General features: G+C 40.0%; 2 protein-coding genes across 5 annotated transcripts in view; one reads left to right on the forward strand and one right to left on the reverse strand.

Moving 5' to 3' along the window:
- Positions 1-22,376, forward strand: part of TPK1 (thiamin pyrophosphokinase 1) — a 306,395-nt gene extending 284,019 nt beyond the window's left edge. For both annotated transcript variants that reach the window (XM_027715024.2, XM_027715028.2), the window contains one exon: positions 22,091-22,376. In XM_027715024.2, coding sequence (XP_027570825.1) covers positions 22,091-22,209 — 119 coding nt within the window. In that variant the 3' untranslated portion in view covers positions 22,210-22,376. The remainder of the gene's footprint in view (positions 1-22,090) is intronic.
- A 133-nt stretch (positions 22,377-22,509) lies between these two features.
- Positions 22,510-26,839, reverse strand: SEC61G (SEC61 translocon subunit gamma). 3 transcript variants are annotated; one of them, XM_027715032.2, is made up of 4 exons: positions 26,760-26,839; positions 25,915-26,014; positions 24,621-24,723; positions 22,510-23,777 (listed from the first exon to the last, which is right to left on the reverse strand). In XM_027715032.2, exons 2-4 carry the CDS (start codon positions 26,006-26,008, stop codon positions 23,768-23,770), a joined length of 207 nt encoding a protein of 68 aa, XP_027570833.1. In that variant the 5' UTR covers positions 26,009-26,014; positions 26,760-26,839; the 3' UTR covers positions 22,510-23,767. The 3 variants fall into 3 exon arrangements, with proteins under 3 accessions (XP_027570833.1, XP_027570834.1, XP_027570832.1); XM_027715033.2 differs by lacking the exon at positions 26,760-26,839 and adding an exon at positions 26,111-26,130; XM_027715031.2 differs by lacking the exon at positions 26,760-26,839 and having other exon boundaries at positions 25,915-26,032.
- Between the last annotated feature and the right edge of the window lie 698 nt (positions 26,840-27,537).

Below are 27,537 nucleotides of genomic sequence, written 5' to 3' on the forward strand. Positions count from 1 at the left end.
GAAGGTTTCTTAGTGGATGAGTGATGGAGAATGTTTCAAGAATGGTCTTTCACTGTCTATTACTTTACATTTCTAAGTGAATAAAGCTCTTCAGTTTGCTTGTTGGAACTGACATGGAAATGAAAAGACCGCAGTGTTTCCCTTGTCACTAGAAAAGTTGTGGCATTAGGAAGTTGAGGAGAGTTTGCATTCCGCATATATCACAAATCTGTCTTATCTATGATGACTGCCATCCTTCTAGGATCTTGTATTTATTCTGTTGTATGTAGTGACCAGTATTAAATACTTGCAAGTCTAATGTATTCTCTCTGAATATTTAATTCATTGTTGGTAAAAATTGACGTATTCATTGGGGCTACGTGGTACTATTTCAAACTGGAGGACAAGGTACATGTACTGACTATTGAAGAGAATTAATGAGAAAACCAACAAAATAATTGCAACAGGCTGTCAAAAAGGTCATTGCTAAATATTCAGGGGGGAAAAAAAACTCCTTGCATTTTTACATTCTTCAGAATTAGGTGAAAGCATTGCATTTGCTTTTGCAAAGCACAATGAAAACCACATCCGTATATCATTATATGTGGCAAATCTGTCACCAGGATCTGTCACCCAGCACTTCCCCTCTCTTGCTAGCAAACACATACACCTTTACTGAGGAAATAAGCTCTAATGACAAGGAATGATAACTTGTGGGTGGAAGGAACAGTGATGACAAAAAGCCCTCCACCTCTTGGGCTGAACTGGCACAGCTATACCTTCAATCATATTTCTGGCAGTCTTTCCCTGTCCTTCTCAGTGTATCCTGGGGCAAATTCACCTGCCCACAAGGGGCTTTTGTTGCTGCTTTTCGGGAATAGGAAAGAAAAGCAGTTGGTCACTGCCTGTTCAGCCTCATCAACCTTCGGAGTCATACACTTTAGGTTATAACTATTTATCTGTTTATTATGAGGTGGATTCTTAGATAGTAGTCCAGGAAACTAGAGACTTAATTTTAATTTCAACCTACTGCCTCACTGAAAAGAAGGGTATGAGAACTGGGCTTTCATTCTTGCACTCATGAAATGGAACAACAAGCCTTTCCATTGTTAAAATTTTGACTTAAAACTGGAAGAAAGCACTACAAATACAAAACTGAACTCGTTATTGTTCTGTTTAAGCACTAGAGTTCAAGTGGTTGACTTTGAATGGTCAGACAGTGTATCTGTATAGAGGGAAGATGTAAAAAGCCCATTATTTCAATTTCAAGTGAAAAAAGATTTTCGAGATCTCTCAAACTTCATTAGTACATGAAAGAAATACTTCATCTAGTATTTTATGGCTTTCCCTGGAAGTCTACTTTAGTGATCACAATTTCAGAATATTGGATGATAGAAAGGGTACAGTGAGCCAAGGTGAGATAGAACATAATTGACTCCGTTTCTTTAAGCAGAGAGACTTTGATAATTTGAAACTTCTTCCATATCCCTTATGTAATACCTATATACAATGTAATATTGTTCGTAGGACTAATCTAAAAAGCACAACGAAGTAAAAGTGGATTTAGTTCCCCATTACTTTTAATAAGATGGATATTTTTTTTCAAGTGTTTTGTTGTGCAAACTATGAGGGAAGCCATAGTCTTGCAAATAGTTTCACACAAGTTGTCCCATTGTGCAGTGAGACTACTCATATGCATGGCTTTGCCTGTGGATGCTGGCATTTGCAGGATCACAGCCGTTTTCATTAAAATGCTTCATCTTTAAAGCAAATCACTTCTAATGAAATTACATGAGCTTGATAGCAACACCACCACCCAGACTGGATTTGCAATCTGGTTTTTTTAATTATGGAATTTAATTATTTTTCTTCTAATATTTACTATTGAATTTAGTTTTGATTTTGTTTTTATCACTTCAACATCCTAAATTTCAGGGATTCACTAAAATGTGTCACATCATTATAACCCTTATTATGAATTATTCACAGTAATTACTGAGTTGTTGCAAACTTCATTGTGAAATTTAAAGTACCAGAAAATCTGGTGGTGATGCTGTTTTATTCCTTGGATGTTCTTAAAATAAGTCAGAGTCAACAGATTGCAAAAATATGCAATTACAAAGTTATTAAAATGCAGATTTTTGGCAGGAAGCCACCGTAGTCTCCTATGTTCACAGCTGTCTATTTACAGCAAAACTGCCCTGAGCAGCCTGTGGTGACTTCTTTGAGCTATTACAGCTGATTGGGTCAGGGCAATGGCCTCTCTGAGGACAAAGTTCAGTAACTTTTTACATCCTGGGTCATAAGTTTCACTTGAAATTATTTTTTTAGGCAGGAGGGATTGATAGTGGACTGTCATCTTTTGTTCCCTGTTACGCTGATGATGAGTCCAGGGTGCCTCTCCTGAGACTGTGTATGTACTGTACCTACATCTACACAGATGGTTCCTCGGATTAGAGTGTAGACCATTCAGCAGCATAAATTTTGAATTACACTTTTGAGGTCAGTGTAACATGCATTTTCCCCGGTTGGAATTGGCTTTAATCATTGCTGCCTTCACAATTCTCTGAGAGCAGGGCATACTGGAATATTAACAAAGTGGCAGATGTCTTGCTTTAATGAAGAAGTAAGCACTGTCATTTTACCTTCATCCTGTCCCCCATAATGTCACGGGGTGCCCCAGTGGTTTTTTTCTTTCTGTCTGCGCAGTGACTTGGGAACAAAAATTATGACCTACTTAGTGTAAAAATAACTTTCAAAGCTGATGCTGAAAGGGTTGTGTGCAGATATTCAGCACCATTGCTGGCAGCCAAAAACTGCTATGGTTTAGCATCCAGGTAGGATCAGTATATGGTGGCTCTTTCTCAGTGTGTGTTTTTGCAAGGTTCTTGCAGTATGAACTTCTATCATTCATTTGTGGAGCTTCTCCCGAGAAACAAAGTTCTTTTCCATCCATGAAATTATGAGACTGGCACAAACCATGAAAAGGAGGGGGAAAGTTCTGCGAAATAGTGTCTGTAGCATCTAAACAGCAAGAAACAGCAACAATGAAATGAGCAAATCATCCCCGCTGTGTAGCTAGGGTGATGTTCCCAGAGTTTGGAGAGGCAGAAGTTCACAGCGTCTATGATAAAGTGTTATAAAAGCATCTCCCCTTCTAAAGCTCAAATGTCTTGTAATGCTGGGGACTTGCTGGCTGTGTGAAGCAGATGTCATTAATATCAATGAGGGTCTATAACAGTCTCCCACAGGACAAGTGGCATTTAGAAATTCAAGACTGGAATAGAACAGGACCATTAGAGAGTATATTAGAATCGATTAGTATTATATTGTCCCATTATATAGGGGACTACCTGGTAATACTTTAACTTGTTCCTCATAGAAATACCTTTCTTCTCTCTCAGTCAAGTCCAGTCTGTATTGTCCCAAAAAATTCAAAATGTTTCCACCCTTTCCATAGATTTTCCTAACTGATAATGAAGAGCCTAAAACTTTTAAGCCGTACGCCATCATTTAAAAGCTGTGTGCATCCTGAGAAATTTTGCATGGGCAATAGCACAGAATATTGATATCTTAAAAGGAGGAAGATGCAGTGAAAATCCTAACAGAACCTTTTAACCTCAGCATTGCCAGTACATACTGTTATACAGGAGCAGGTGTTTGGAGGTTACCATGAGCAGAGAGAAGTACATCAGAAGAGCTTCATCTTGAGGCTCTCTGGAGATGTAAGCACACCAGACGACTGCACAGATGCAAAGCAGTGGTGTCATTAAACCACTGAATTGTTATTCCCTGTGCTGGGGTTCCTGAGCCATGCAGGAGGCATGCTGGATGCTGGTATTCCATGCAGCAGCTTGAGACTACTTTAGTTTATGCCTATAGACACAGCTCCCACAGGCAGTTCAGCTGATGTAGGAGTGGTGAAGCACAATGTGCTTTTCTTCTACCCTGACAGACCATCTCCTTGGCTGCAGAATGAAATGGTGAAAGAGGAGGAACCCAGCAGAGATCCTCCAAGGATCAGGGACTGTACTCTCGTGAGCAAAGGCAGAACACTTGGTCATTTGCACAAAGGGCACTCCACTGATTTCTGTTCCCAGTCCTGATTTTCACTCTATGGGTGGAGAATTGGGCCCCTAAACACAATGATGAGCATTTCCTATGCTGCTGGTAATTGCAGTTTTCAGAGTCCACGTGGGAAGAATACTATAAAAATCAGGACTGAAAAAGGTGCTGAAGAACATGAAGCCACTTCCCTTCATAATCTCCTCCCAGGAGCTTCCAGGTATGTTTTTCCTTATGCAGTTTTAAATGTCCTGAAACAAAAGAACATTAATATGTGGGGTTCAAGGTCTGGGACCATGCTGAGACTCATCCAGAGGGATTGAGGAATGAGAGGAGAGAAAGTCTTTTCTGTATGCTGTAAAGTCTTTTCTGTATGCTGTAACTTAGAAAATAGGGGCCTCTGGTGGTCTAGTGGTTAGAGTGCCTGACTCTCACCTCTGCGACCCGGGTTCGATTCCCGGCCCCCTGGGCAGGTGGAGCTCGTCAGCCTTGGTAGGCAATCCACCTAAGCGAAGGTCACTCTAAACAAACCTACATCCTGGGGACCTCACTGCCACTGTCCAAGCTTTGCTCGGCCCCGGCAGATGAACCTCAGGACTAAAGGGTGGGCTCAGTTCAGCGCACGCTGTGTCTCACCTAAAAATCCACTGCGCAGGCTGGAAGGGTTAATGACCTTTCCCACAATCTTCGCTCGCGAAGACTGGCCATTAACTTAGAAATTGAATCTCCACAGGAGAAAAGACAAGGGGTCAGACTGCTTTTACAGAAGAGAGTAGATTTTGATTCCCAGAGAAAACAAAGAGAGTTGCAAAGGGTATTGGGTAGGGGATTTAAGAAGCTCTTGGGCAGGTGGGTGATGACGCTGGAACCAGCAAAATGTGTTGTGATCAGGGAGAGAAGATGAGCCGTGGCTGCATGGGTCTTACAGCACAGGGTGCTTGAGAAGATGTAGGAGCAGACTGACATTACTAACACATCATGTGCTCCTTCTGCATCAATGTTGGTTGGCACAGAGTTAACAGCAGCTTTGACCATTAGATACTTTTTAGAATTAAACCAAGAAAGAAGGAGGCGAGCTTGCTTAGTATTCAGCAGGCCCCTGTCTGGGTGCTCTTCCCCATTTTCTCTCGAAGTAATCTGTTACCACATCTCAAGAGAAAAATGACCCCAATCTAAAGATTAATAGAGCAGTGTGTGAACGTTTCCAGTGATGTGTATGAAACTCATTTTTTTTGTTGCTGTATGCACTGAGGTGTCCTTTATCAGCAAATCTCTAGATCTTAAAAACTAGGCTGATTATTGAAGAGGGCAGCAAGCAATTTAGGGCACATGGTGTTTTCTTATGACAGAAGTTTTGCTGTGAAGTACAGTAATTTATGTTGATAAATTGCAGCCGTCAGAATGTCTCAAACGCTTCATAGGATGAATTTCTAAGCATACATCTCTAGTTTTAGTAGAGGAGGGCTGGGAAAGGGGTATTTGAGAGATTGGGGGAAAGATAACTCTTGCTTTTACTATTTCTTGAAAAGTAGTGCAGAGCTTTCATGTGTTCCTAAAATTGGCTCGTTGTCACTAGGGTCAGATTAACCCAATTTTAGTTTAATGTGACAGGTTAAAAAACTTCCCTCCTCCACAACCAAGCTGCAACAAAAATGACGGAGTCTATACAGTGTCAAGACTGAGTAGTTTTTGAACACTAGATCTTTCTTAGCTAAGGTTTTTTCAGTTTGGAGTTCTGTGTGCATGCCAGCATGTGAAGCCAGCTTGGTTCAGGCAAGTCATGTGTAAATGAAGCAAACCGCCTTCATTTATTCAAGAGATACTGAAAATTAGCATAATTGTTTTAAGAAATACCACTTTGGGGAGAAAAGAGAGGAGTTTTCATACCATGTTATTATTGATCTATCTTACTATCATTAAGGTTATAAATAAAGAGATTAATTTTTAAGTAGAAGGACTTTGCTAGGCTAAGTTTTGGCTTGTTTTACTTGCACTTTAAAGGCACTGGGGGGGGTCTAGATGTTATTGTGAGAGCTTGCAAATATATCTGTCCTCTTTCCATCATGTTATGTGGTCTGAGGTTTTAAAGGGAATTCTTTGGACTTCGATTCAGTATAACACAGGCTGGGTACTGAGGTTTCTATGACAACAGTGACATGTCTATGTGAATTTAGCTTAAGCACATAATTTAGTCCCTCTCTGAATTGTAGCCTACAGAAATGAACAGTGAACTAGACTCACTAGACTAGGTCCAAATTAGGCATGAATTTACCCTAAAGATGAGTGTGCATATGTCTTGAAATTGCAGTTGTCCCTGAACGTGATAGTGAATGTACTCAACTGTCCTGAAGATTTGTACTATTTGAACCCCACATCCCTAAGGAATGATAGAGAGACCTACCAGGTATTTTCAAAGCAGGAAATACATTCAAAGTTTGACCCATCATGACCCATCTAGACTTGCAGATCTTTTGCAAAGATGACCCTGGGTTACAGCCTCTGTAAAGAGGGAGTGGCTTAAGTTCTAGGATTTTCAGAGGGACAGAAACTGAAATTAGTCCCGTTAGCAATTAAGGGGTTTTGAGGGAACGGTTTGGTGTTTTAGAACATCATGAATCCATGCAGAGCTTGCTAAAATAGTGGTGTTAATGCTACATCAAACTGAGTGTGCTGTGGCATATGGTCTGATACTACTAACTGTAGAAGATCAGAATTTAAACAAAAAAAAATCCAACATTTGTTTTTGTTCTGGAAGAAAAGGTTTCTGTATTGACAGACAGACAACTACTGTGCATGTCATTTCCTAACCTTATCTCCTACGACTTTGTTATACAGAGTTGCATGTATATATGCAGCAGGAGGCAAACTACATTACCTGTTTACTAATGATGGTAGTTCCTTCAGGCTGAATGCAAGCATGGCATATTTTTCTGAGACACTTGTAGAACTTTCTAAACAGCAGCAACTAGCAGTGATTTCTAGCATGCCTTCTGGAGCTCAGGAAAAGGTACTTTTACTCATCACTAAGAATAAGAGACAGTTGGGGTTTGTCCAAATAAGCATTTTCCTCCTTGATATATATAATTCTATCTCCAATTTTGCCACAAGTGTCTTCAAGTTGTTATAATTTCCACGTCTCCCTTTTTTTCTTCTCCAACATTTCAACTTTTCATGCAAGTGATCTAGAAGATACCAGTCTTTTGAAGATAAACTAAGATATAAACTGAGATGGTATGTCTCTCTTGGTCGTGTACCATCTCCTAAAGCAAAAAAGTGAGACTCCAAATTTTGAGTTCCTCTTTCTAGTGCAAGGAAGCTTCTCTGGGTGTTAACTTTTGTTTCAATACAAAAAAAGGCTGATGGAATCAATTACAGCTTTTTCTTCTGTTTTCAGACCTGAACTAAAAAAGCACAAAAGCATTCAGTGCACTTTCGCCTGGTGTACGTTGCAATGTAATTGCATCATTCAATAAAAATTACCACTGACTCCACAGTGTAAGGGAGAAGGAAATGAGAAGCTGGCAGGCAAGTTCTGACTCACCTTAAATTATACATGAGGAGCATAGTGTATCAATGGAGGTGCAGATAGGATTAGGCCCTGGGGTTTGTATTCACATTACATTAACTGTTCGCAAATGAGAAGGGGGAGTAGGCTGGCAGACTCCTAAACTTATTAATTATTTTCTATTTGGAGAAGATGAAGTTTTGAAGAAAAACATCCAGTAATCACTGGGGTACTGTTTATACCATCATAAACTTGTGTCAACTTAACTGATTTTAATAATGATTATTATTACAAAAACCAGCAACTCTTATCTTCACCACTACACACGTGCTGTGGTAATGAGGAAATTTCCTTTTTTTTCCTTCTCCCTTCTGCTTCTTCACACAATACCCAACTTAACTCAATTTTCTCTCCTCTTCTCCCCTAGCTGTCAATCATTGTCACATTACTTTGCATCATATGCATCAAGAAGAGCAGCTTTTTCCATCAAATAAGCCAATTCTAAAGCTGCCTTCCCAGAGGCTACACAGATTGTGCAAGCTGGAGGAGCTCAGGAAAGAGTAAGCTGGACAATAACAAAGGCTCCCAGAGCTGCTTCTGCCTGCCAGTCTCTCATGCAAGTATTCACAGGCGCTATATATAGGGCATGCCTCCAGGGCCAGAACCACGGCTACCAGCTCAGCCAGCAGACCTCCTCTCCACACCATTAATCACAGTGGGGAGGAGGGAAACGGCTCATTACGCTACATCAATGATATTGTCCATTCTGTCTTCCACAAATTACAGGAGTTGTGTAACGCGGTGTTGCGTTCAGCATCCCCTGGCTTTTGAAGTCCACAATCCAAGAGAGGGAGCAAAACTTCCTAACAGGAATGTTTACCTGTGGGCAACAGAGGTTAGCCAGCAAAGTGCATTTCATGAGTTTAGCGTGCTACAGCAAGGCAAGCCTTCCAAGGCATGCTTTTTCTACTGTTAAATCTTTGATAGTGTTCCTTTCTTCTCCCAAAACTACAGATTTGAGGGACTTTTTCTGTTCTGAAGCATTGTTTTCAAGCCTCTCAGCCCATTTCCAGTATAGTTTGTATGTGAGCCATCTGTAAGGCATCCTTTATGGCTGACTGATTTCAGGTATATTTGAGTAAGAGCTTCCTGCAATATTCTACCCTTCCTTAAAGATTCTGTGCTTTACTGGAGAATGCTAGAGCTAGTTATGGATATCCTTTCAGCACAGCATGCAGAGATTTATTCCCTTGGCAGCCAATAATATTAAGTCATATAACTACATTTTTGCACACAGCTTTTAAACATGACACTTTATTGCTCTTTTTTATGCTTATGTACCTGTAAACGAGCCCTTCAAAATCAGTATTGTTCAGGTTTCACTCTTGCACATGACATGACAAACCTCTCACCATGTCCTGACCTCATTGCTGCAAGGCTCCTCTATACCAGTCATGTACAAATCTCACAAGGTTCTCCAGTTCTTCATGTAAATGTTGGTGTTTAACTGGGTGTTTTCTAAACCCAACCCCCAGTAAGGTTTAAACTCTTATCAGACTTTCCTCCTGGCTGATTTTGAGGATCACTGCAAAGTGCTTCCCTTGGTCTCATGAAGGCTGCCTTGTAGTGGGCATGCATGTGACATTATTTTGATGGTCTTGAAACAAACCTACCTGTTTCTAGAAGAGCAGTGCTGCCTGTTCTGTAACAGATACACCTTTTGATACTCGGTGACCATGCCTTAAATTACAGAGTAGATATAACTGTTCAGAGATCACCAGGCTTCATGTTGGGTCCAAACCTTGCATGAGACATCTTTAGGTTTTGAGGGTTACTTGGAGATATACTGACCTCTTCCATGTCACTGGGTGTCTTCTAGTGATATGTAACAATATCCTTCTAAAATTATGATATTAAGAGGAATATGTGCCTATACCCACATCTTCCAAGAGGTCAAATAGAGTTGTAGGGCTCACTTACTTTTAGACTTCTGAATTTGGTTAAAGTGTCTACTCTAATTGAAATATCCCAGGATTAATCTCTAGATGTGTCAGTTCTTAGGTACTTCTATTTACTTTGTAATCATGTAGACATCAGAGAGTTTTTTTAAATGTGGATGTTGTATGACATTTAGAATAGTACAGCATAGAATTCAAATTGAACTATTATTGCTATGTCAAGTTTTTCCCATGAGCATTAGTCATAGATACATCCATCTTTTAATGCTCTGTGCAGCAGATGTTGAGACTACTGGTGGGAAACCTCATAGCAAGTTGTTAAAGAAATGGTTATAATTTGTAAACACTGTGTGCTTTATTATTGATCTGCCTTATTTGAAAGTAGAAATTCATGTTGCTGGGATTTTTTTTTTTTTCAATTTTAAGCAAACACACCTAGTTAAAATAAATTTTGAAACAAGATATGAAATAAACTTCTACATCTATTATTGTCCCCCCAGGATAAAGAAATACACAACCCTACTCATATCTTTTTAAACTGTACTTTTTTTTTCCTCACACTTATGCCACACCTCTAAAATGTTGCATTAGTCTGCTGTAGATGGTGAGTTAATCAGATACCTTTTACAGTGCTATTTTTTCTTCCTTCAGATGCTTTTAAGGAAGATGTGAATTTAAGAGGAATCTAAGCTGCTATCATTGTTTCTAGAACTAACAGAAATGTTTTAATAGTAATTTGTAGCAAAGTTTGCTTTTCCTCTGAGATAATTTTGCTTTCAGTAGAATTTTCCATATTTTCAAAATAAAAAAGTATTTCACATCTAGTGATTTTAAGCAGAGAAATACTTTATGTCAATGAAATTCTGCTAGATATCACACATTTTGTGAAGTGACTACAAAACAAACAAAAAAAATGGAAAATATGGAGTACAACAAACGGCCAGGATGGGAAAAGCAATGTCAAATAAGATACAGTCATATTTCGTAGTATCATAGAACAGTTTGGTTTGGAAAAGGCCTTAAAGGACATTTAGTTTCAACCCCCCTGCCATAGACAGGGACACCTTGAACTAGACCAGGTTGCTCAAAGCCCCATCTAACCTGGCCTTGAACATTTCCACAGATGGGGCATCCACAACCTCTCTGGGAAACCTGTTCCAGCATCTCACCACTTTGATTTTGAGTTCAAAATATAGTTCAGAAAGGTAGCTTTCTTAACTGTTAATAGGAATATTTCTCCTACAGTAATCCTCAGACACTGATAATTAGTGCGGAATTACAAATGTTTGAAGATGACAGTAATTTCAGGTAAGAGAAGGAACATTCCAGTCTATAAGCAGATTTACTTCATGGAAGCTCCCTGTAGTTTAAAAAAAGAAGCTGTTTGAGGAGGCACTTCCTTACTTGGCAATTGCAGCTATCATGTTCTTTCAACCTCAAGTCCTAGAAATTATTTGGTGTTGGCAGCAGACAAGCTGTAATGTAGTTGGCTTAGTCTTTTATTTTACATGTGACTACTGGATTTGTAGTTCCTTTTCCTTCCCACTTCTTGCAGTGTTAGGGTAGTTTATTGGTAGCTTAAAAGCCAATGTCAAGTCCTCCATGCAGTAAAACTGAGAGCCTGCTGACATGCATCACTGTGCCATGGCATGACTGTTGCAATCCATCTTGACCAGTGTGTTTGAAAGTTGAACTACATATAATCAATTGCACTCTTAAAACTTTAATGTCTTTGGCTGCACCATGTAGCACTACATTAATTTAGTGGTGCATTCAGTCTCTGCGTTTGAGGTTCAAGAGCTTACCCCACCTGGCCTGGGCAGTGCCTGGCTCAGCACTGCATCATTAATGCAGAAGCCTTTCATCCCTTCCCAGCCCAGGCAGAAAGCATGGTATAGCCCTGCTGAGGAGGAGTTCCCTAGAGAAGAAGAACCAGGAGAAAACATTCCCCCAGCCACTGAATCCTTTCAGGGCCTTGAAGTGCATGACATGTTTCTGAATGTAAAAGGTGAATAGCTAAGCCAGTTTGCAAAGAGGGGAGGTAGGCAGGGCAAAAAAGGCTTTTCAGAGGTCAGGAGGAGGAAGCACACCAACACGAAGAGCACTGCTCATATTGGAAATCATTGCTCAAAATCAATCAGATTTTTTCCAAAGTGCACAACTGGCTAATGGATTCTCAGTAGCTAGTTTTCCACTCGAATAAAGTCTTTGACAGTCGATGAGACTTAGGACTTGTCTTTAATGATGAATCTCCCTTTCTTCATTTTGGGGACAAACTTTATATAGAAGCTGTTTGTATTCAGCAGCATCGATAACAAATCTGAATCTTGCATCCCCCCCAAAAAAATTGTAAAAGCAAACAGCCAGGAACTTTAAATGAGCCATGTGCAAGGACTTACTGATTCATATAGAAGGCAGATACCACTCCCGTGTCCTTTCTGGAGCAAAGGGTTCTAATGAGGGGTGAAGTGGCTTATACCAGCTAAAACAGGCTTTGCTGTGTCATAAGTTACTTTTTTTTTTATTCTTTTGTTTTTAAATCTGACTTTATAGCTTAGAAAGAAGGAAGATTGAAAGACACATTGAACAACACTTTTTCCAAAAAAATCCTTTACTTTTTGGAGGACATGGAGAGCCATCTAATCCAACTGACTGCCTCTGAACTACAAACAGTGTAGTTTTCAGTCTCCTATTGAATCTCATGTTCTGTCTCAAGGGTTGCAACACATAAACTTTGCTGGATTCCTGTGAGCAAGTTTAGAGGAGCTGCAGCTCCATGAATGTCAACAAATGTTTTAAGTTTATGATGCAAGTTTGAAGATAAATGGAATAGAATTAATAAGTATCAGTAATGGCTTTATAATTGAAATCATATAGACATTAGAGGTACATCGGATGTTAGTAACCATATTAATTATTTGTTAAGAGAAAGACAAAGTAATAAAATTAAAAATCAAAAAGCTTAGTTGTTCACACGCAGATCTAGGGGGACATTTTGTAACAGAAATAATTGCTTTTGCTTCATCCTCAGGGTGATAGTATCTGTGTCTAATTGTTTTTTCTCAAGAAAGCAGAGCAATCTAAAATTCTAAGTAATGCACAGCAATTCTAGGGGTGAAAATAACCCCATTTTAGAAACCTCTTAACAGCATCCCACCCCAACGCAGTGAAAGGAAGCAGTGCTGCTAGGAAGGGTAAAGATAAATGGAATTACTTTTCTATTAGAAATATAATAGACTTTATTGGTTAGTTACCTGTGCCTAGAATAGATCAGCTGTCAGGGAGAGCTAGTAGATAAACATGTACCTTGTGAGCTGTCAGGAGCAGATCAGTGTGGGTTTTTTAAATAATAATTACCCGCTTCTAGAGAAATGTTTTAGACAAAAGCACAGCTGCTGTATTAATGGTGCCTTTTGTGCATAAGGATGTTGTTTGTTCTCTTCATTTTTCCATGTAAATGTAATACCATATTTCCATAAAACTCTGTTAGGAAGTGGTGCCTTTCTGTTAAAGCTAGCATAATAAAATTGTTTGTCAGGGATTTAATTTGATTGAAGTTGATTATTTGTAATAAAGTGCTAGTAGCTAAGAGGGGTTGCAGCTTGCTTTCAAGACTGGTGATGGCCCTCTGCAGGCCATGTTGCAAACAGCTGTCCTGGGATTCAATGTGGCAGGGCACTCTGACCAGTGCTCGGAGTTGAAGGCAATTGTTCACTTCCTTGTGGTCCGAGGAACTTTTTGAGCACTAGGTCTGCCATTCTGTCTCATCAGGCAGCTTGGCTGACATGAGGCCTTGGAGCAAGAAACTCAGCAATTGGTGGTCATGAGAATCTGTGGCTCCTGGGGGGCCATCCAGGAGTCTGAACGGAGCAACCATCGACTAGGTCAGTTCTGGTGCAGGGCTGGACTTGGAGGGGAAAGGTTTAAATATGCAATATATTGAACCCCTCTGTGAGGGCTCAACCATGGCTGGATGTCAAGTACTCACTAAAACTGCTGTATCACTCCTCTCCACAACTGGACAGGGGAGAGAAAATATAGTGAAAGGTTCATGAGTTGAGACAAGGACAGGGAGAGATCAGTCACCGATTGCCATCATCGGCAAAACTGAACTTGGGGATATTTATTGAATTTATTACCAAAACAGGATAATGAGAAGTAAAATAAACCTTAAAAACACCTTCCCCCCACCCCTCCCTCCTTCCCTGGGCTCTACCTCCCACCCCTCAGTGGCACAGGGAGACAGGGAATGGGGGTTATGGTTAGTTCAGCACACATTGTTCCTGACACTGCTCAGGGATAAGAGTCCTTCCCGTGCTCCAGCGTGGGGTCCCTCCCACAGGAGACAGTCTTCCACAAACTTCTCTAACATGAGTCCATCTGACGAGCAACAATTCTCCATGAACTGCTCTAGTGTGGGTCCCTTTCCATGGGGTGCGGTCCTTCAGGCACAGCCTTCTCCAGCCTGCGTCCTCCACAGGGTCACCAGTCCTACCAGGAGACCTGCTTCAGTGTGGATTCCTCTCTCCCCAGGTCCACAGGTCCCTGCTGAGAGCCCATTCCAGCACAGGCTTCCTATGGGTTCACAAACTTCTTTCAGGCATCCACTGCTCCAGCATGGAGCTGCAGGTGGATCTCTGCACTCCTGTTGACCTCCATGGGCTTCAGGGGCACAGCTGCCTCACCATGGTCTGCACCACGGGCTTTAGGGGAACCTCAGCTCTGGCACCTGGAGCACCTCCTCCCCCTCCTTCTGTAGTGACCTTGGTGTCTGCAGAGTTGTTCCTCCCACATATTCTCACTCCCCTCTGGCCACAGTTACATCTGCACAATAACTTTTTTTCCCTTCTTAAATGCATTATTACTTAGGCATTACCACCATTCCTGATTGGCTCAGCCTTGGCCAGTGGCAGGGCTGTCTCAGACCTGGCTGGCATTGGCTCTACTGGACATGGAGGAAGCTTCCAGCTTCTCACAGAAGCCACTCCTGTAGCCCCCCTGCTACCAAACCCAATACACCCTCCTAGAGTTCAGAAGATCTACTTTGATCTTTGCTGTTGTAACTTTGCACGTTGTGCGCATCCACGTTTGCTCTGCCACAAATACGGGTTCCAGCCCACCACTGTGTGGCTGCTCTGCTTCCTGCCCCTACAAAACATGGCAGAAACTGGAGTTAAGGGCTGAGCCTTTACAGAGCTTTGTCAAATCATATTTAATTTTATTTTGGCACTGAAACCCAGTGACAAAGCAACGTGTGCAGCAGAACAGGACTCTAGATATGGTCCTGAGCTAGTGCTGGCAGCACTGGAGAAGGTAGCCTGCTTAAATTTGGTTTTCAGGGCAGGTTAGGGACTGGCTTTAGATCAACTCCCTTAGGAAAATCATATCCCCATTGCAGAGAAAGAGAGCAGAGAAGTGCTAAATTTCTTGGGAGAGTTGATGCTGGGGACTCTTCCTACACACTGGTAGGCGGTATAAGAGGTTGGCCAAGACTGTTGTGCAATATTTATGGCATTGCTGCAGTTCTCCTCCACAGAGCGGATGAGCGAAATCCCCATTTAACCCAAGCTGTGTAGGTATTTACTGAGCAGATATCCACATATCAATATTGCAGCTACAGGCCCAGTTTGATTGTTACAGGAATAATCATTGTATCTGCACATTTTTGCAAATGATGGGAACAATGGTATGCATACAGAAGCTGAAAGACTTGTATTACGAATGTGTTTTAAAATCCTCTTTTACTGCCTCTTCTTGTGAATATATTAATCTAAATGTGACAGGATTTATCAGGATTCCAAATAATAGAAGAGAAAAATAATTAACATTGTGTTCTAGTTAACTAGTATTGTACTTTAAAACACACTGAAGGATAGATAGGGGTTTTTTTCATCATTATATATAGTGCTGGAAAATTACTGTAGCTAGAGGCAAGTTGTTGACCATAGTCAGTCCTGGAGCTGGTTGTGCTGAAAAGCTTTCTGCTGCCAAGTTATTCGAAGCCTGACTACATGGACATAGTCACCTAGCTCTGAGATTTGGGTCAGGAAAAGATTCCTTCTCCTTCCTCTTCCCTTGTCTCTCTTCCCTGTCTCCAACAACCCAGCCATGAGGAATGTAGGGAGAATTTCACTCCTTTCTGCAGCACTGCGTGTGGTCAATTGCTAGGATCATTTGGATTTCTCTAACAAATTCGGTAGATTTCACTGCTAGCATCATATCAACTTGGCAGCATGGCAGCTTTCAAAATAGCAAGTATTTTTAGGTTCTTTGCTGTCATGTCAAACCAGAGCTTCAGACCAAAATGCCGTGACAGAACACCATTGTTTTAAACTAATCTCAGGTTTCAGTATTGCACGAGATTGCCATCCTCAGCTTTGTGTGACTAAGTAATGTCTCTAAAGCCTAACAGCATAATAGGATGATGTGCGTAAGGAGGTGTCTTATGGACAAGTTAGAAGTAAGACAATTCATTAGCTGATGCATCTCAGTATTACTCTTGCCCTTTTTCTCAGGAGAATAGTGTTCTTTATCTCACAACACAAAGTAGAGACAGACCAAAATAGCAACAAGTTATTTTGTCTACCTTATATGCAAAATCTCTACAGCAGCGACTGTCAAACTGATGCTACATTTTATTTCTGCAGCTGTTTCTTCAGTGCTCTAACATTATTATTAATAGTGCCTGTCACCTGTACAGCCCCTAAGAGTTGTAAGTAGTTTGATAAACATTATACAAACTTACAAACATTATACAAATGGAAAGCATTAAAAATAAGTAAACACCCTACTTCTTACTGGCTAAACTTAACTCTTATAGTTACTTCATAGCCTGACTTTCCCTTTAGCTTAGTGAAACAGTCTTCCAGACAGCTATTTCTCTGCCTTACTGTTTTTCCTAAATCACTTCTACTATTGTAGTATTGGTACAGCTTTATCATATCTCGTGTGGAAAGACACTACTGAAAACAGCATACACCATTTCCTTGTCTTACTTTCCAGGTCACTTTAACTAAGTTAAGAGGCCAAAGTGATCCTGAACAAACACTGAAGCACATCTTGTTAGCAGTGCTAAAACGCTGCTAATAGCTGTAGAAACTCCCTGCAGTTAATGATTCTTGTTGATCTTGGTGAAGCAGTAGAAGCAGCAGAGACCTAAATGTAGAAAGCACTCTGATTCTTAGCATCATTTTTATCAGCTTATCATTTTAAATTGCCACCAAGCAGGTGATGTGACAGGAAGAGTTAGAGCTGTTGTTACACTACCACCGTGATTACAAAGCTGGAAAAAAATGTGTGCTGGAAATAAATTTGAAAACTTCTGACATCCATTTGCATTTCTGAAGGCTCACCCAACATGGATGGTTTCTATCCAGGGTAGAACACACAGTCCTGTTAACATATTTTTCTCTCTTTTTAAATGAAATTTTGAAGCCTTGACAGCCAGTGCTTTTGTTGTCACCTCCTGAATTCCCACCGATGTGAGGCCAAGCAGCCTGTGCTGCAGAGCCCCTGCCAAGAGTCTTTGCCAGCATCTGAACCGGTGGAATAGCCACCTGGCCCTGCCTGCTGGACCCCCTTCACCCCATATCCTCTCAATGCTTTCATAAGCCTGCTTGTATGAATACACTGAGATTGCAAAACCCTTGTTTTGTGCTACAAAGCCAGGTACCAAAAGCTACAATAGTTATAAAAATTGCCCAATGCAATTTTCTGCTTATTCAAAACTCCCCTTGGCCCTGAGGGGATCAGTGCAGTAACAGGCTAGCCTGTTCCCTCCCAGCAGACTCAGCAAGCCTTTATGGTACTTCTGTTGCATCAATATTGAAAATAGTCCATGTTTTATTGTAAATTACTGTTATTTGCAACTTCCAGTTTTGCAGTTCCCACTGCACAGAGATCAAGGACCCAATTTTTCCTTTGTATCCATCAGTGTAAATCAAGATTAACTCCACTAAAGTCAGTCTAAACCACAAGTGTAAAACTAGGAGGAATGAAAGGAAAATCAGTCCACAAACTACTTGGGTTCTTTTATTTTTAAATAGCAAAATTAATGCTGCTATTCTGCAGACATAGGGTGACCTGCAAAGTACTATCTCATGCATTACTAATGTATCTCCATTTAAATGCAGATTTTTGCTCCTAACACAGAACTTCAGGGAAATCCTCTCCAGATAAACAGTAACAGGATACCAAATGGTGATTCAATATTTCACTTTAGTTTGTGTTTCAGCTTATTGATCTTTATTTTCTAACATTTTGATGAAGCATTTGCCTAGGGGGAAGAGGATTACATTCACTGTAATATGGCTTTTAATTAATAATTAATTATTTTAATATTCCAAACATCTATGCCAGAATTGGCAATCTGCTTGTATTCCTTTCCTTATTTCTATTTTTGGTGGTGAAAACCAGCAAGGTGTGACTTTACATATTTCAGGAAGTAATTGAAACACCTAGCTGAGAAAAGGAAGCATAGTATAAGTATCACAGTATTATGCTTATCAGGATATTGTTTTGTTCTAAGTCATTTGTGGTAACAATGATAAGAACCTGACATGATTTGCTTTTGCTATATATGACAAGTTTACGATGAAGTTTTTCTCTGAATATGCCTCCCTCAAGCCCTGTGTGTGTGTATATATATATATATATATATCCTAAATAGTACAATGAAGTTATAGAAATAATGAATAATGTTTATAAATCTACTAGATCATTAATAGAATTATTAAGAGAGATTACCTGATAGTGGGAGTTAGTATTTCTGCAGCACCCAACATGATGACTCCCAATCTATTTATAATTAGTCCACACTATTTCTCAGTTTCCAGGCTGAAAGTCGGCAGCACAAAGATTGCAAGCAAGGCTTAGGAATCATTTATGGTACCATCAACTCAAAAATAACTCCTAACTGTGGTAGAGGTATAAATATGATGAGATTTCGAAATAAATTTTCAAGTTTGGGTTTTTTGTTTGATTATATATCTTGACTACTTATAGGGTGCATTTTGTTAACATTTCCAAATGTTGTTCTTGCAACCTTAAGTCATCAATTCTTAAACCGAGATTAACATTGTCCACATGGCATCCTTAGATTTGCATATTTAAAAAAAAATCAAAATATGAGCAATAAAATCGTGGAAATTGGCAGTCTCAGGGTTAATTTTCCTCTTTAGTCATATAACTTGGTCAGCAAAAGACACGTCTAAGAAATAGTGATCTTTGTGACTATGCTCCTTTGGGAAGCTTACCTACATGCCCTCAAATTTCTTCTCTAAATGATTTCTAACATTCTCAAACACTGGCAGATTCAAACACCTGATAAACAAAACAAAAACTGCTAGAAAAACATTCCTCCATTACCTCATCAAAATAAGTCCTCTCTATGCCCATGTTTTGGTCTGAAGTAATGGTATGTTGCAATCTATCAGTAAGTCCTTACTGATAAGAACATAGGGCACACCACAAAAAGCTCTCTCTGATTGTGTTGGGTTGTTGGGTTTTTTTGCTGTTGTTGTGTGTTTGGGGTTTTTTTCCCCCAAAAAATAAAGGCAGGAACAGCATTTGCTTTTAGTATTGAAGTCTATGCTGGACTGGTGGAGAGTAATGTGAAACACTATATAGCTACAATGGAGGAGCTGGGTATTTTTCTCATCAACAGTCTATTATCAGTAAACACAGTCTGAATGGAACCAAAGCACTAAGCAAAACTTCTAACAGTGCTGGAAGCAGGTGTGTGTGGGGGTTGCTTTTAATAAATCACTTATGGGTTTATCCAAATCAGTTCTTGAAAGTTCTCATGAAAAACAAGAGAAGAAAATTTTCAGTGATCCAAAATAAGATTTCTTTTAATTAGAAAATTCTAGAATTCCCAGGTTTTTGAGATTTAGATAATTTTTTAAATCAAAATGTGAAATCCTTTATTAAAATTGAGTTTGCTACCCAGCAAAACTATAAATGCTAAATATTAGAAAACAAAAAAGTGGTTTTCTTTGGAATGCATTTCATGAGAAATAATCTCAAGAGCAAGAATGGTGTTGTAATAGGGTTTTTTTCCCAAGGCATAAGCTCTCACTAAGACTTAACAAATACAACTGAAATTCATTTGAAAAAAGGAATGGATCAGGTATGAACTGATAAAACTTCCCACTTCTTTGACCTTGTAAACTTCACATCAAAATGCATGACAGCAGCAGTATGTATGTACATCCTCTTTATTTCCTTTACTGGCTCAAACCTAGTTCTTCACATTAATTACTGTTCATTTACTGAATGGAAAGCATGCATTTTTAATTATGTTAGTGGAAATGTTGGCTGGTTGTGAAACCAAGTGCTTGGAGTTGGTCCATTTGACCCACGTGAATCAGCAGTACTGTTTTATAGTTTTTGCATTTTTTCACTTCAGCATTTCAAACTGTGATCCTTGTGAGAAGAAAACCTGATAAAGATAAAAAGCTCCATCTAGCGGGCAAGAATTTTCTATTTAAAGAAAAAAAATGCTCTCATTTTCACTTAATTTTATGCATGAAGAAATACAGCTTTAGATTTTGTTTCATTAAGCTGCCATGTTGTTAATTCTTGCCTTCTACAGAGCCATTATTTCATATGCAAAGCTGTGAAACATTAAGTATTATTCTGACTCTTGAGCAAGAAGCAATAAATGATACTAAATGAGTGGGTTTATACAGCAGTTGATCCACAAGGTTCTTCCTCCCCACTCCCTTCAAGCTTCAATATATAGTAACCAAATATGGGTAATTTGTGTGTCAATAATTATTTTAAACTATTTACGGTTCTTTCCTACTTAAAACTGACTGGCAGCATTCATAACTTGATTTGACTTAACACTGTTTTGGGAGTATTTTTACACAGGGAACTCTACCCATGTGTTGCCTCATCAGTAAATGACTTTTTTACCTGTAAACGGTGAAATCTGGGTTCTCTAGCAATGCAGTTCCAGTGCATCAACTTCTGGCAAGACCCCAGTGGCCTCTGCTGTGTATCTTCCAGAGGCAAACACCAGAACTCATTGATCCTGGCATTTGTCTAGAAGCCTCCCCAGTGCTGTTGTGTGTCCAAAAGCACCCTGATAGAATCTAGCACCTTTATTTTAGGTACGCAGTTGATCAAATACAGTGGTACTTTTCTTTTGCTCTCTTTGCTGAATTTCTGCACTGCACTGCAGTTATGCTCCCAGCTCCTGAGAAATTCAAATGGCAAGACTCTTCCATTTGCAGTAGTACTGAAATTTGGGTGTTACTCTTGTTCCAACAGAGCTAGCAGCTGAAACCTTCTCTTCAGTTCATTTCATTTCAAGCTAATAACAAGCATAGGAGTAGGAATAAGTAGCAGCAAGCACAGATTTGGCAGAAGAGATACTGAACCACATGTCTTGGCTTTTGTCAGACTGTCCCTTATTTTAAAGCCATACAGCCTGGCAAGATCCATTCCTCCTGTGCAGCTTACAACAGGTAGACAGTGTAGCATGCATTGTAATCATGCACTACACCCAAGTGTACTACAGCCTGTGTTGATATTCAACATGGGAAAATGCGTCTCCTGCACAAATCACAAAATAGAGTTTACTAAGTTGCTCTGCACACCTTTCGATCACTGGGAGATCTCAATTTGCAGTGGGTCACTCAATAGCAAACCCAGAGGATTTTTCCTTCAGTATTAATGCACAATTTGGCAATTCTGTTAGGCCACACAGACTTGCTGATCTTCCTGAATAATTCTCCTCAGCTGCAGCTCTCCTTGTATCCTCCATGGAAATCTATCTCTGTGCTGCCAGTGAGTAAGAGCTGTCATTTGGCTTGTTTTACAGGCTAAAGCAAAGGAGACTAAGAGTTCTTACTCTGAACCCTTCTATAAGCAAGGACTAACAGAACTGACTAGTTGTGGAGTACCATTGCGGAAGTTCATACGTTTGCAAAATGCAAGCAATGCTATATCAAAAAGGGAAGAAATTAAAGACAAAACCTGCACGTTTTGGTATTGTTAAGAGTAATGCCATGTGGTTTCTAACGTACACAGACACCTACCTCACTAGGCATGCAATAGAAGAAAACATGCAAGTCACTTGATTCAAAGTTCTTAAATAATACCCCTTTTAACTGTTAGCCTTTGCTCTAGAACTGTTCATGTTTTAAAAGACTACTGGTTTGTTGTTGAGCTAAAGCAAATCCCAAATTTGGAAGTAAAATAAGATCCTCTGCCTTGTCTTACTTTAAATACCTTTTCTAGCACTGGTACTTGAGCTGATGCTAATGAAGTACAAATTTCCAGATGTGAAACTCTGGGGAATATCTGACATACTGCTTTTGTAATAATCTGCTATAAAATCAAAATGTTAATTTGGGGATTAAGTATTAATTTATTCCCACTACAGGTCATCAAAAAGCTTCACTGAAGCCTTCTAATTAACATTTAACGTAGGTATTTTAATTATGTTTATCTGGGTTAGATTTATTCAGCAATTTTTTCATTCTTTGTGGGAGCAGCCATCTTTTGAAACAAATGCACTGATGTGCATTTATTGTTGAAGAGTAACACTAAGTCTCTTATTTCTTTTTCACAGCTAACCAGGTGCTGAAGTTTGGGACTCTCGTCAGTACTTCCAACACCTATGATGGCTCTGGGATTGTGACTGTCGACACAGACAAACCTTTGCTGTGGACAATGGCTATCAAAAGATAAGATCAGCTACAGCTGCCTTTTCTGATCCAACACAACTCCAATTACTGCAAAATTTTACTGAATTAAGACAGTAAAGCTGTTCCAAAAAATATAAGCAGGCACTGATTTTATGTATCGAATGGAAAACAAGTCTGAAATAAAAGTTACTTGAGATCCAATCGAAACTACTTGCAGTAATAGAGTACTTCATTCTGGTACCTCACACTACCAAACCATTAGACACATGAGCAGCCACTCAGTACAGTCACAAACAAAAATGAATGTAAAGAAACTGCTACTGCTTATCTGGTTAGTCCAGACTACTTTTGCAAAGTATTTTATTGCAATACTGAACTGTTTTTCCCCTTTTGCCAAAAGAAAATACAGTACCCAGTTGCACACAGTGTAACTGTATTACAAGGTGATAGCACTAGGATTAGGTAATGTAATTTTTCTGTCCTGGTTTCTAACATACGTAGCTGCTGGTGAAGATTTCTCAAGAAGAATAATAGTTGAACTTTTCTACTTAGGAAACAAGTCTGTGTACTGAAAGAGCTTCAGTTTTCCTGTAATATCAATATCAGATTTCTAAGTATTAAGTGCTTTTAAAATCTGTAATAGAAGTGCCATTGTAGCTTCTGCAAATACTAAATGCTTACAGTAAGCTTTCTGGAGTGAAATAAATTTCTTAATCTCAATCTGAGGAGGAATAGCATTGCACCTACTAGAGTTTTTGCAGGCTTAGTTCTTAAAATCAAAATGCTGACTTTCAGGTCAACATGCACAGCCCTTTATAATTCTGTGTGCAGAAGAGTATCCAACAGTGTGAGGAAGTTGCAGATTTGCAGAAGGACTGCTTAGCCTCTCTGACAACTAAATTATCCTCAAATGGTACATCTCAGTAACCAACTAAGTTTGGCTTTTTTAATTATGCCATCAGAATAAGGACTGGCCATGCAAGTTCTTCATTTGATGGAGGATTTTTCCAGTCAAGTACATAATATAACCTAGCAGGACTTCCAAATGCAGAAAGGAATTAGTGATAACGATGGTGATTCTAGAAATTAGTGACAAGAATTTCAGTTGATAAGACTTTTAAATTACCACCTGAAAGGATACAGGAATGCTGTTTTCTTGCTGTCTACTTTTGCTGGAACAATGCTGTTCCTATGCTTAGTTTACTGCTTAGTAAACAGCTCCTGAAGAGAGGTCATACAGTTGTCATCCTTGGAAGCTTCCAATATCTGACTGGACAAAGCTTAAGCAATCTTGTCAAGAGTGCAACACTGACCCAGCGAGGAGCAGGACACTGGACTAGAGACCTCCCAAGCTTCCTTCCTACCTGAATGATTCTACTACCAGTTAAAAGATGTAACAAAACAAACAAAAGGCACTACTACTAGAAAAGAAAAAAATCCTGTAATATAGACAGGTATGATCACATACACTTTAAAAGCAAAATAAGGTGACAACAGTGTTTGAAAACCCAAACTGAGCTTGTTTAATATCAAACAAATTAAAGCTGTGAAATCTTTGCAGCAGGTGTCTCAACTGTCTTCTTCTTCTTCATGATGAATATTCAGCCACCTCTGTTGAGAGAACAAAGTAATCAGTTTCAACTAATCAAGTGATCCCACCTGAAGACTAATTTATCCTCCCACCACTGCATTGCTAGGACAACCTTTACTACCATTGCAGCTTATCTCCTATTTTCAAACACTTCTCCTTGCCTACAGGACCACTCTTACACGTATAAGCAAGCCACACATCATGGTCACAGAACAGTATTTAATCTCTTCCAGTGCTAGAAAGGGCATTACATCAGCTCTGAATAACAAGAGGAGTTTTAACTGGTAGTGTTAATGGGTCAGTACAATGGTGCCAGTCAACTTAAGGGTCAAGATTTTCCTGCTGCAACATTCATTCCAAAAGGGATTTTACAGAATGCAGTTACACATAAACCAAACTTTGAAACACATCTAGCAGAGTAAATGAAACAAGACCAATTTTGTTCTGTGCTCTGTCATCTTGCAGGACACCCACTCAGTTTTCTTTACCTTACCATCCATCCTGTTTACTTTGGATACCCAAATTATAAACTGCAAATTGTGAGAGTATAAGATCCGAATAAAGTAAATGTTCTATGGTCAAACACACACTAAGGAACTGGAAATGAAAATATTTGAAGTTCAGTTTTGAAGCAGAATACTCAGAAAAAAAACTAAGATCTACAGATCTAATATTTTGCAGCATGCTAAATTAACAACCTACTTGCTGATTAAGTTCTTTGAATCAAGTAACTCCTTTTACATTACACTAACATGTGAAATGCAGACACTAAAGCAACATGGATCCTGTAGAGCTCACTGACATCCTCTGTTTAAAAATGAACAGGTAAAAATTTAGTGAAATTAAAGGTCATATTTACTTACACAATTATATTGTTGATTGGGATATGGATCAATTTGACAAAGAAACCAATAAATCCCATTATTGCAAAGCCTATTGCTGTTGCCATGGCAATCTTCTGGAACTCTGCAAAAACAAAACCAAAAAAAATTGTCTAGGAAGTCTCATGTATTGGCATATAGATGTGCACTGCAGTGACCACAGGAGAGGTATCTCTTTAGAGAATAATGTTAACACAGGAAATAGTTCTGGAAATAGTCACTGCAGTGACCCTGAGAAACAAATCCACTTTTTCAGAAGACAGATGATAATTTTAAGAGAGAAGGTGCTGCTTTCCACAAACAATGGCCAATCACAATTTTTTTAAGTAGCAAAATCAGAAATATCCACAATCCATGACAATTCATGGAACATTTTTTCCTTTATCTTTCCTTTACAACCCTACAAGCCCTGAAAATAATCCCCAATACAGTATCAAAAATATAAAAGCTCCATTAATGTCTGTCACAGAAGGACAGCACCTTAAGTCCCCACAAAAATTGAGTACTTGTGATATTTTCAATTATTTTAAGACAGCAACCATGAAGTGGACTAAGAAGGTCAACAAAACTGCTAGTCTGACCATGAATGAAGTTCCCTACTGATCTCAAAAGATGCCAGTAAACTTAGAGTCATAGAATTGTTCACTCTTAGCACATAAATAAAGCATTGTAAATATTAACAGTAAGAATGACCAGTTGCATTCTGGTTACAGTTACAGCTTCTCTCTAAGGCCTTTGAGAAAGTCCAAAACCTCTCTGCTATACTCCCAGCAACAAAATTCTTCCCATCCCAATCAGGCAGTGTCTGACAACTGTGGAGCACTGAATGGGCACTACATAAAGCAGTTCTGGCTCCATTGAAGTCTCCTAAAATAAAGTCTTTTCCACTAGAATTTCCCCCAATTTCACTGCAATCAGTCACATCTGACTGCTTCATTTGTCACTTCAAAGTGCACACAAGTTCTTTTCAGATCAGTTTACTTAATACATGAAAAGCATTGCTTGCCTGTCTCAAAATGGCTAATTTCAGCTACTTAGCCTGTTTCATAACGTGAGTTTTACTTCCACTCACACACCTACGTATGTACCAGAAAAGAACACATCCAAGTTTATTACATCCAGAACCATAAATCCATTACCATTTAGACAACTGCTCAAGTTTAAATCTCATACTGGCAGATGAGAAACATTCACAGCAAATTAATCAGCAGAAGTGACATATGGAAAGACACGTGGTAAGATATAAGTTTGTGTTCTGGTTTATTGTGTGCTTTACCTTTCCTGTCAGGCTTGGTGCATCTTTTAACAAGTCGTATGGAGTCTTTCACAAACTGACGGCTGGGTTCCACAAATTGCATTACCTGATCCATGATTACCTGCAAAGGTGAATGCATTTAGCATTGATGGTTCCACATATATATATATATATATATTGCAAAACAGAATTTTTTAATTACAGAAATAGCAGTTACCTACAAAATTTGTAAATACTTAAGATAACTTAAAATTTCATATTCCAACCTAAGTGGACTTTAAAAGATACTTCCACTTTGCAGAAAATGAAGAGACTGTATCAGTAAACAAACATGAGGGCCTACTTCTGACTGAAAAAAAAAAAATAGGAAAAATTATGCCTGTCGGCACAGAAAACAACAGCTCCATCAGATTTTCCTCTCAGCTTATGTCCTACGCCGCGTTTCAGAAAACACTGCTGAAGATGTCTGAACAGGCAGAAGTCACTGGTTTCAAGAAGCGCCCCCAGCCCAAAGCTGCACCGGGGGAACGCTATGGCCGCGTCCCGTTCTCACAGCACACAAGTGCCAGCACTGCCACCCCGCGCAGGACCCCAGCCTGGGGGGATCCGCTGGCATTAACTCGCACGGACCCCTTGACATCCCGATCAGAGGCCGGACCCTCCCGCCTCTCCCAGCGCCTCCCCTCCCCCGCGCTGCGGCCGAGGCCGGCTCTGCCCGCCGCAGCTCCCCCGCCACCTCCGGCCTCGGCCCCCGCGCCCTCCTGGGGCTCAGTGGCCCTGCTGCCCGACCCCTCGTGCCTGCCCCCCCGGGCGGGGGGACCCCTGGGACCCGCCCCGGGATCCCCCTGGACGCCCCTCTCCCTCACCGCCCGCGCCGCCGGACCAGGGACACGTCGCACAGAGCAGCGGAGGCGGGGCTGTGACGTCACCGCGCCGCGCGCACGGCCGCGCCCCTTCCGGGCGGCGGGGGCGGGTTTTGAGGGGAAAAAGGAGGATTTGGATAGTGCGGGGTTGGACATTCTTTTTTTTTTTTTCTTTTCTTTTCTTTTCTTTTCTTTTCTTTTCTTTTCTTTTCTTTTCTTTTCTTTTCTTTTCTTTTCTTTTCTTTTCTTTTCTTTTCTTTTTTCTTCCAGTTTCCGGGACTCCTCTGAGGGTGTCTGACGATACATTTGCTTTCCGTGCGGTTGTAGCCTTGGGATCCAAGAATCTCGTAGCCGGAAATAGAGGGAAGAAAGTACCAATGTTGTTCTCCCAGGCAACAAGAGACAGGAGAGAGGACGTAGTCTTAAGCTGCACCAGGGAACGTTTAGGTTGGGCATTAGGGGGGATTTCTTCATAGAAAGAGTGGTTAGACATTGGAATGGGCTGCAAGTCACCATCCCTGGAGGTGTTTAAGGAAAGGCTGGACGTGGCAGTCAGAGCCATGGTCTAGTTGACACGGATATATTCCATCATAGGTTGGACTTGATGATCTCAGAGGCATTTTCCACCCTAACTGATTCTGTGGATATGCCTGTAACAAATGCTGTGCGATGAAGGGATGGCGAAAAACCAAAACCAAACAACGAAAAAAAAACCCAAACAAAAACAAACAAACAAACAAAACCAGAACAACCAAACCCAACAAACAAACAAAAACCCATT

Source organism: Pipra filicauda, unplaced genomic scaffold, assembly GCF_003945595.2.
Source record: "Pipra filicauda isolate LSUMZ 115617 unplaced genomic scaffold, ASM394559v2 scaffold137_size4652046_pilon, whole genome shotgun sequence".
Taxonomy (NCBI): Eukaryota; Metazoa; Chordata; class Aves; order Passeriformes; family Pipridae; genus Pipra; species Pipra filicauda.

Excerpts from the sequence above, each read along its gene's own strand:
- SEC61G (XM_027715031.2), bottom strand. The coding sequence starts at position 26,032 with ATGCATTCACCTTTGCAGGTAATCATGGATCAGGTAATGCAATTTGTG. Across the intron at positions 24,724-25,914 it reads CACCAAGCCTGACAGGAAAG|AGTTCCAGAAGATTGCCATG; the intron begins GTAAAGCACACA and ends TTGTTTTTGCAG.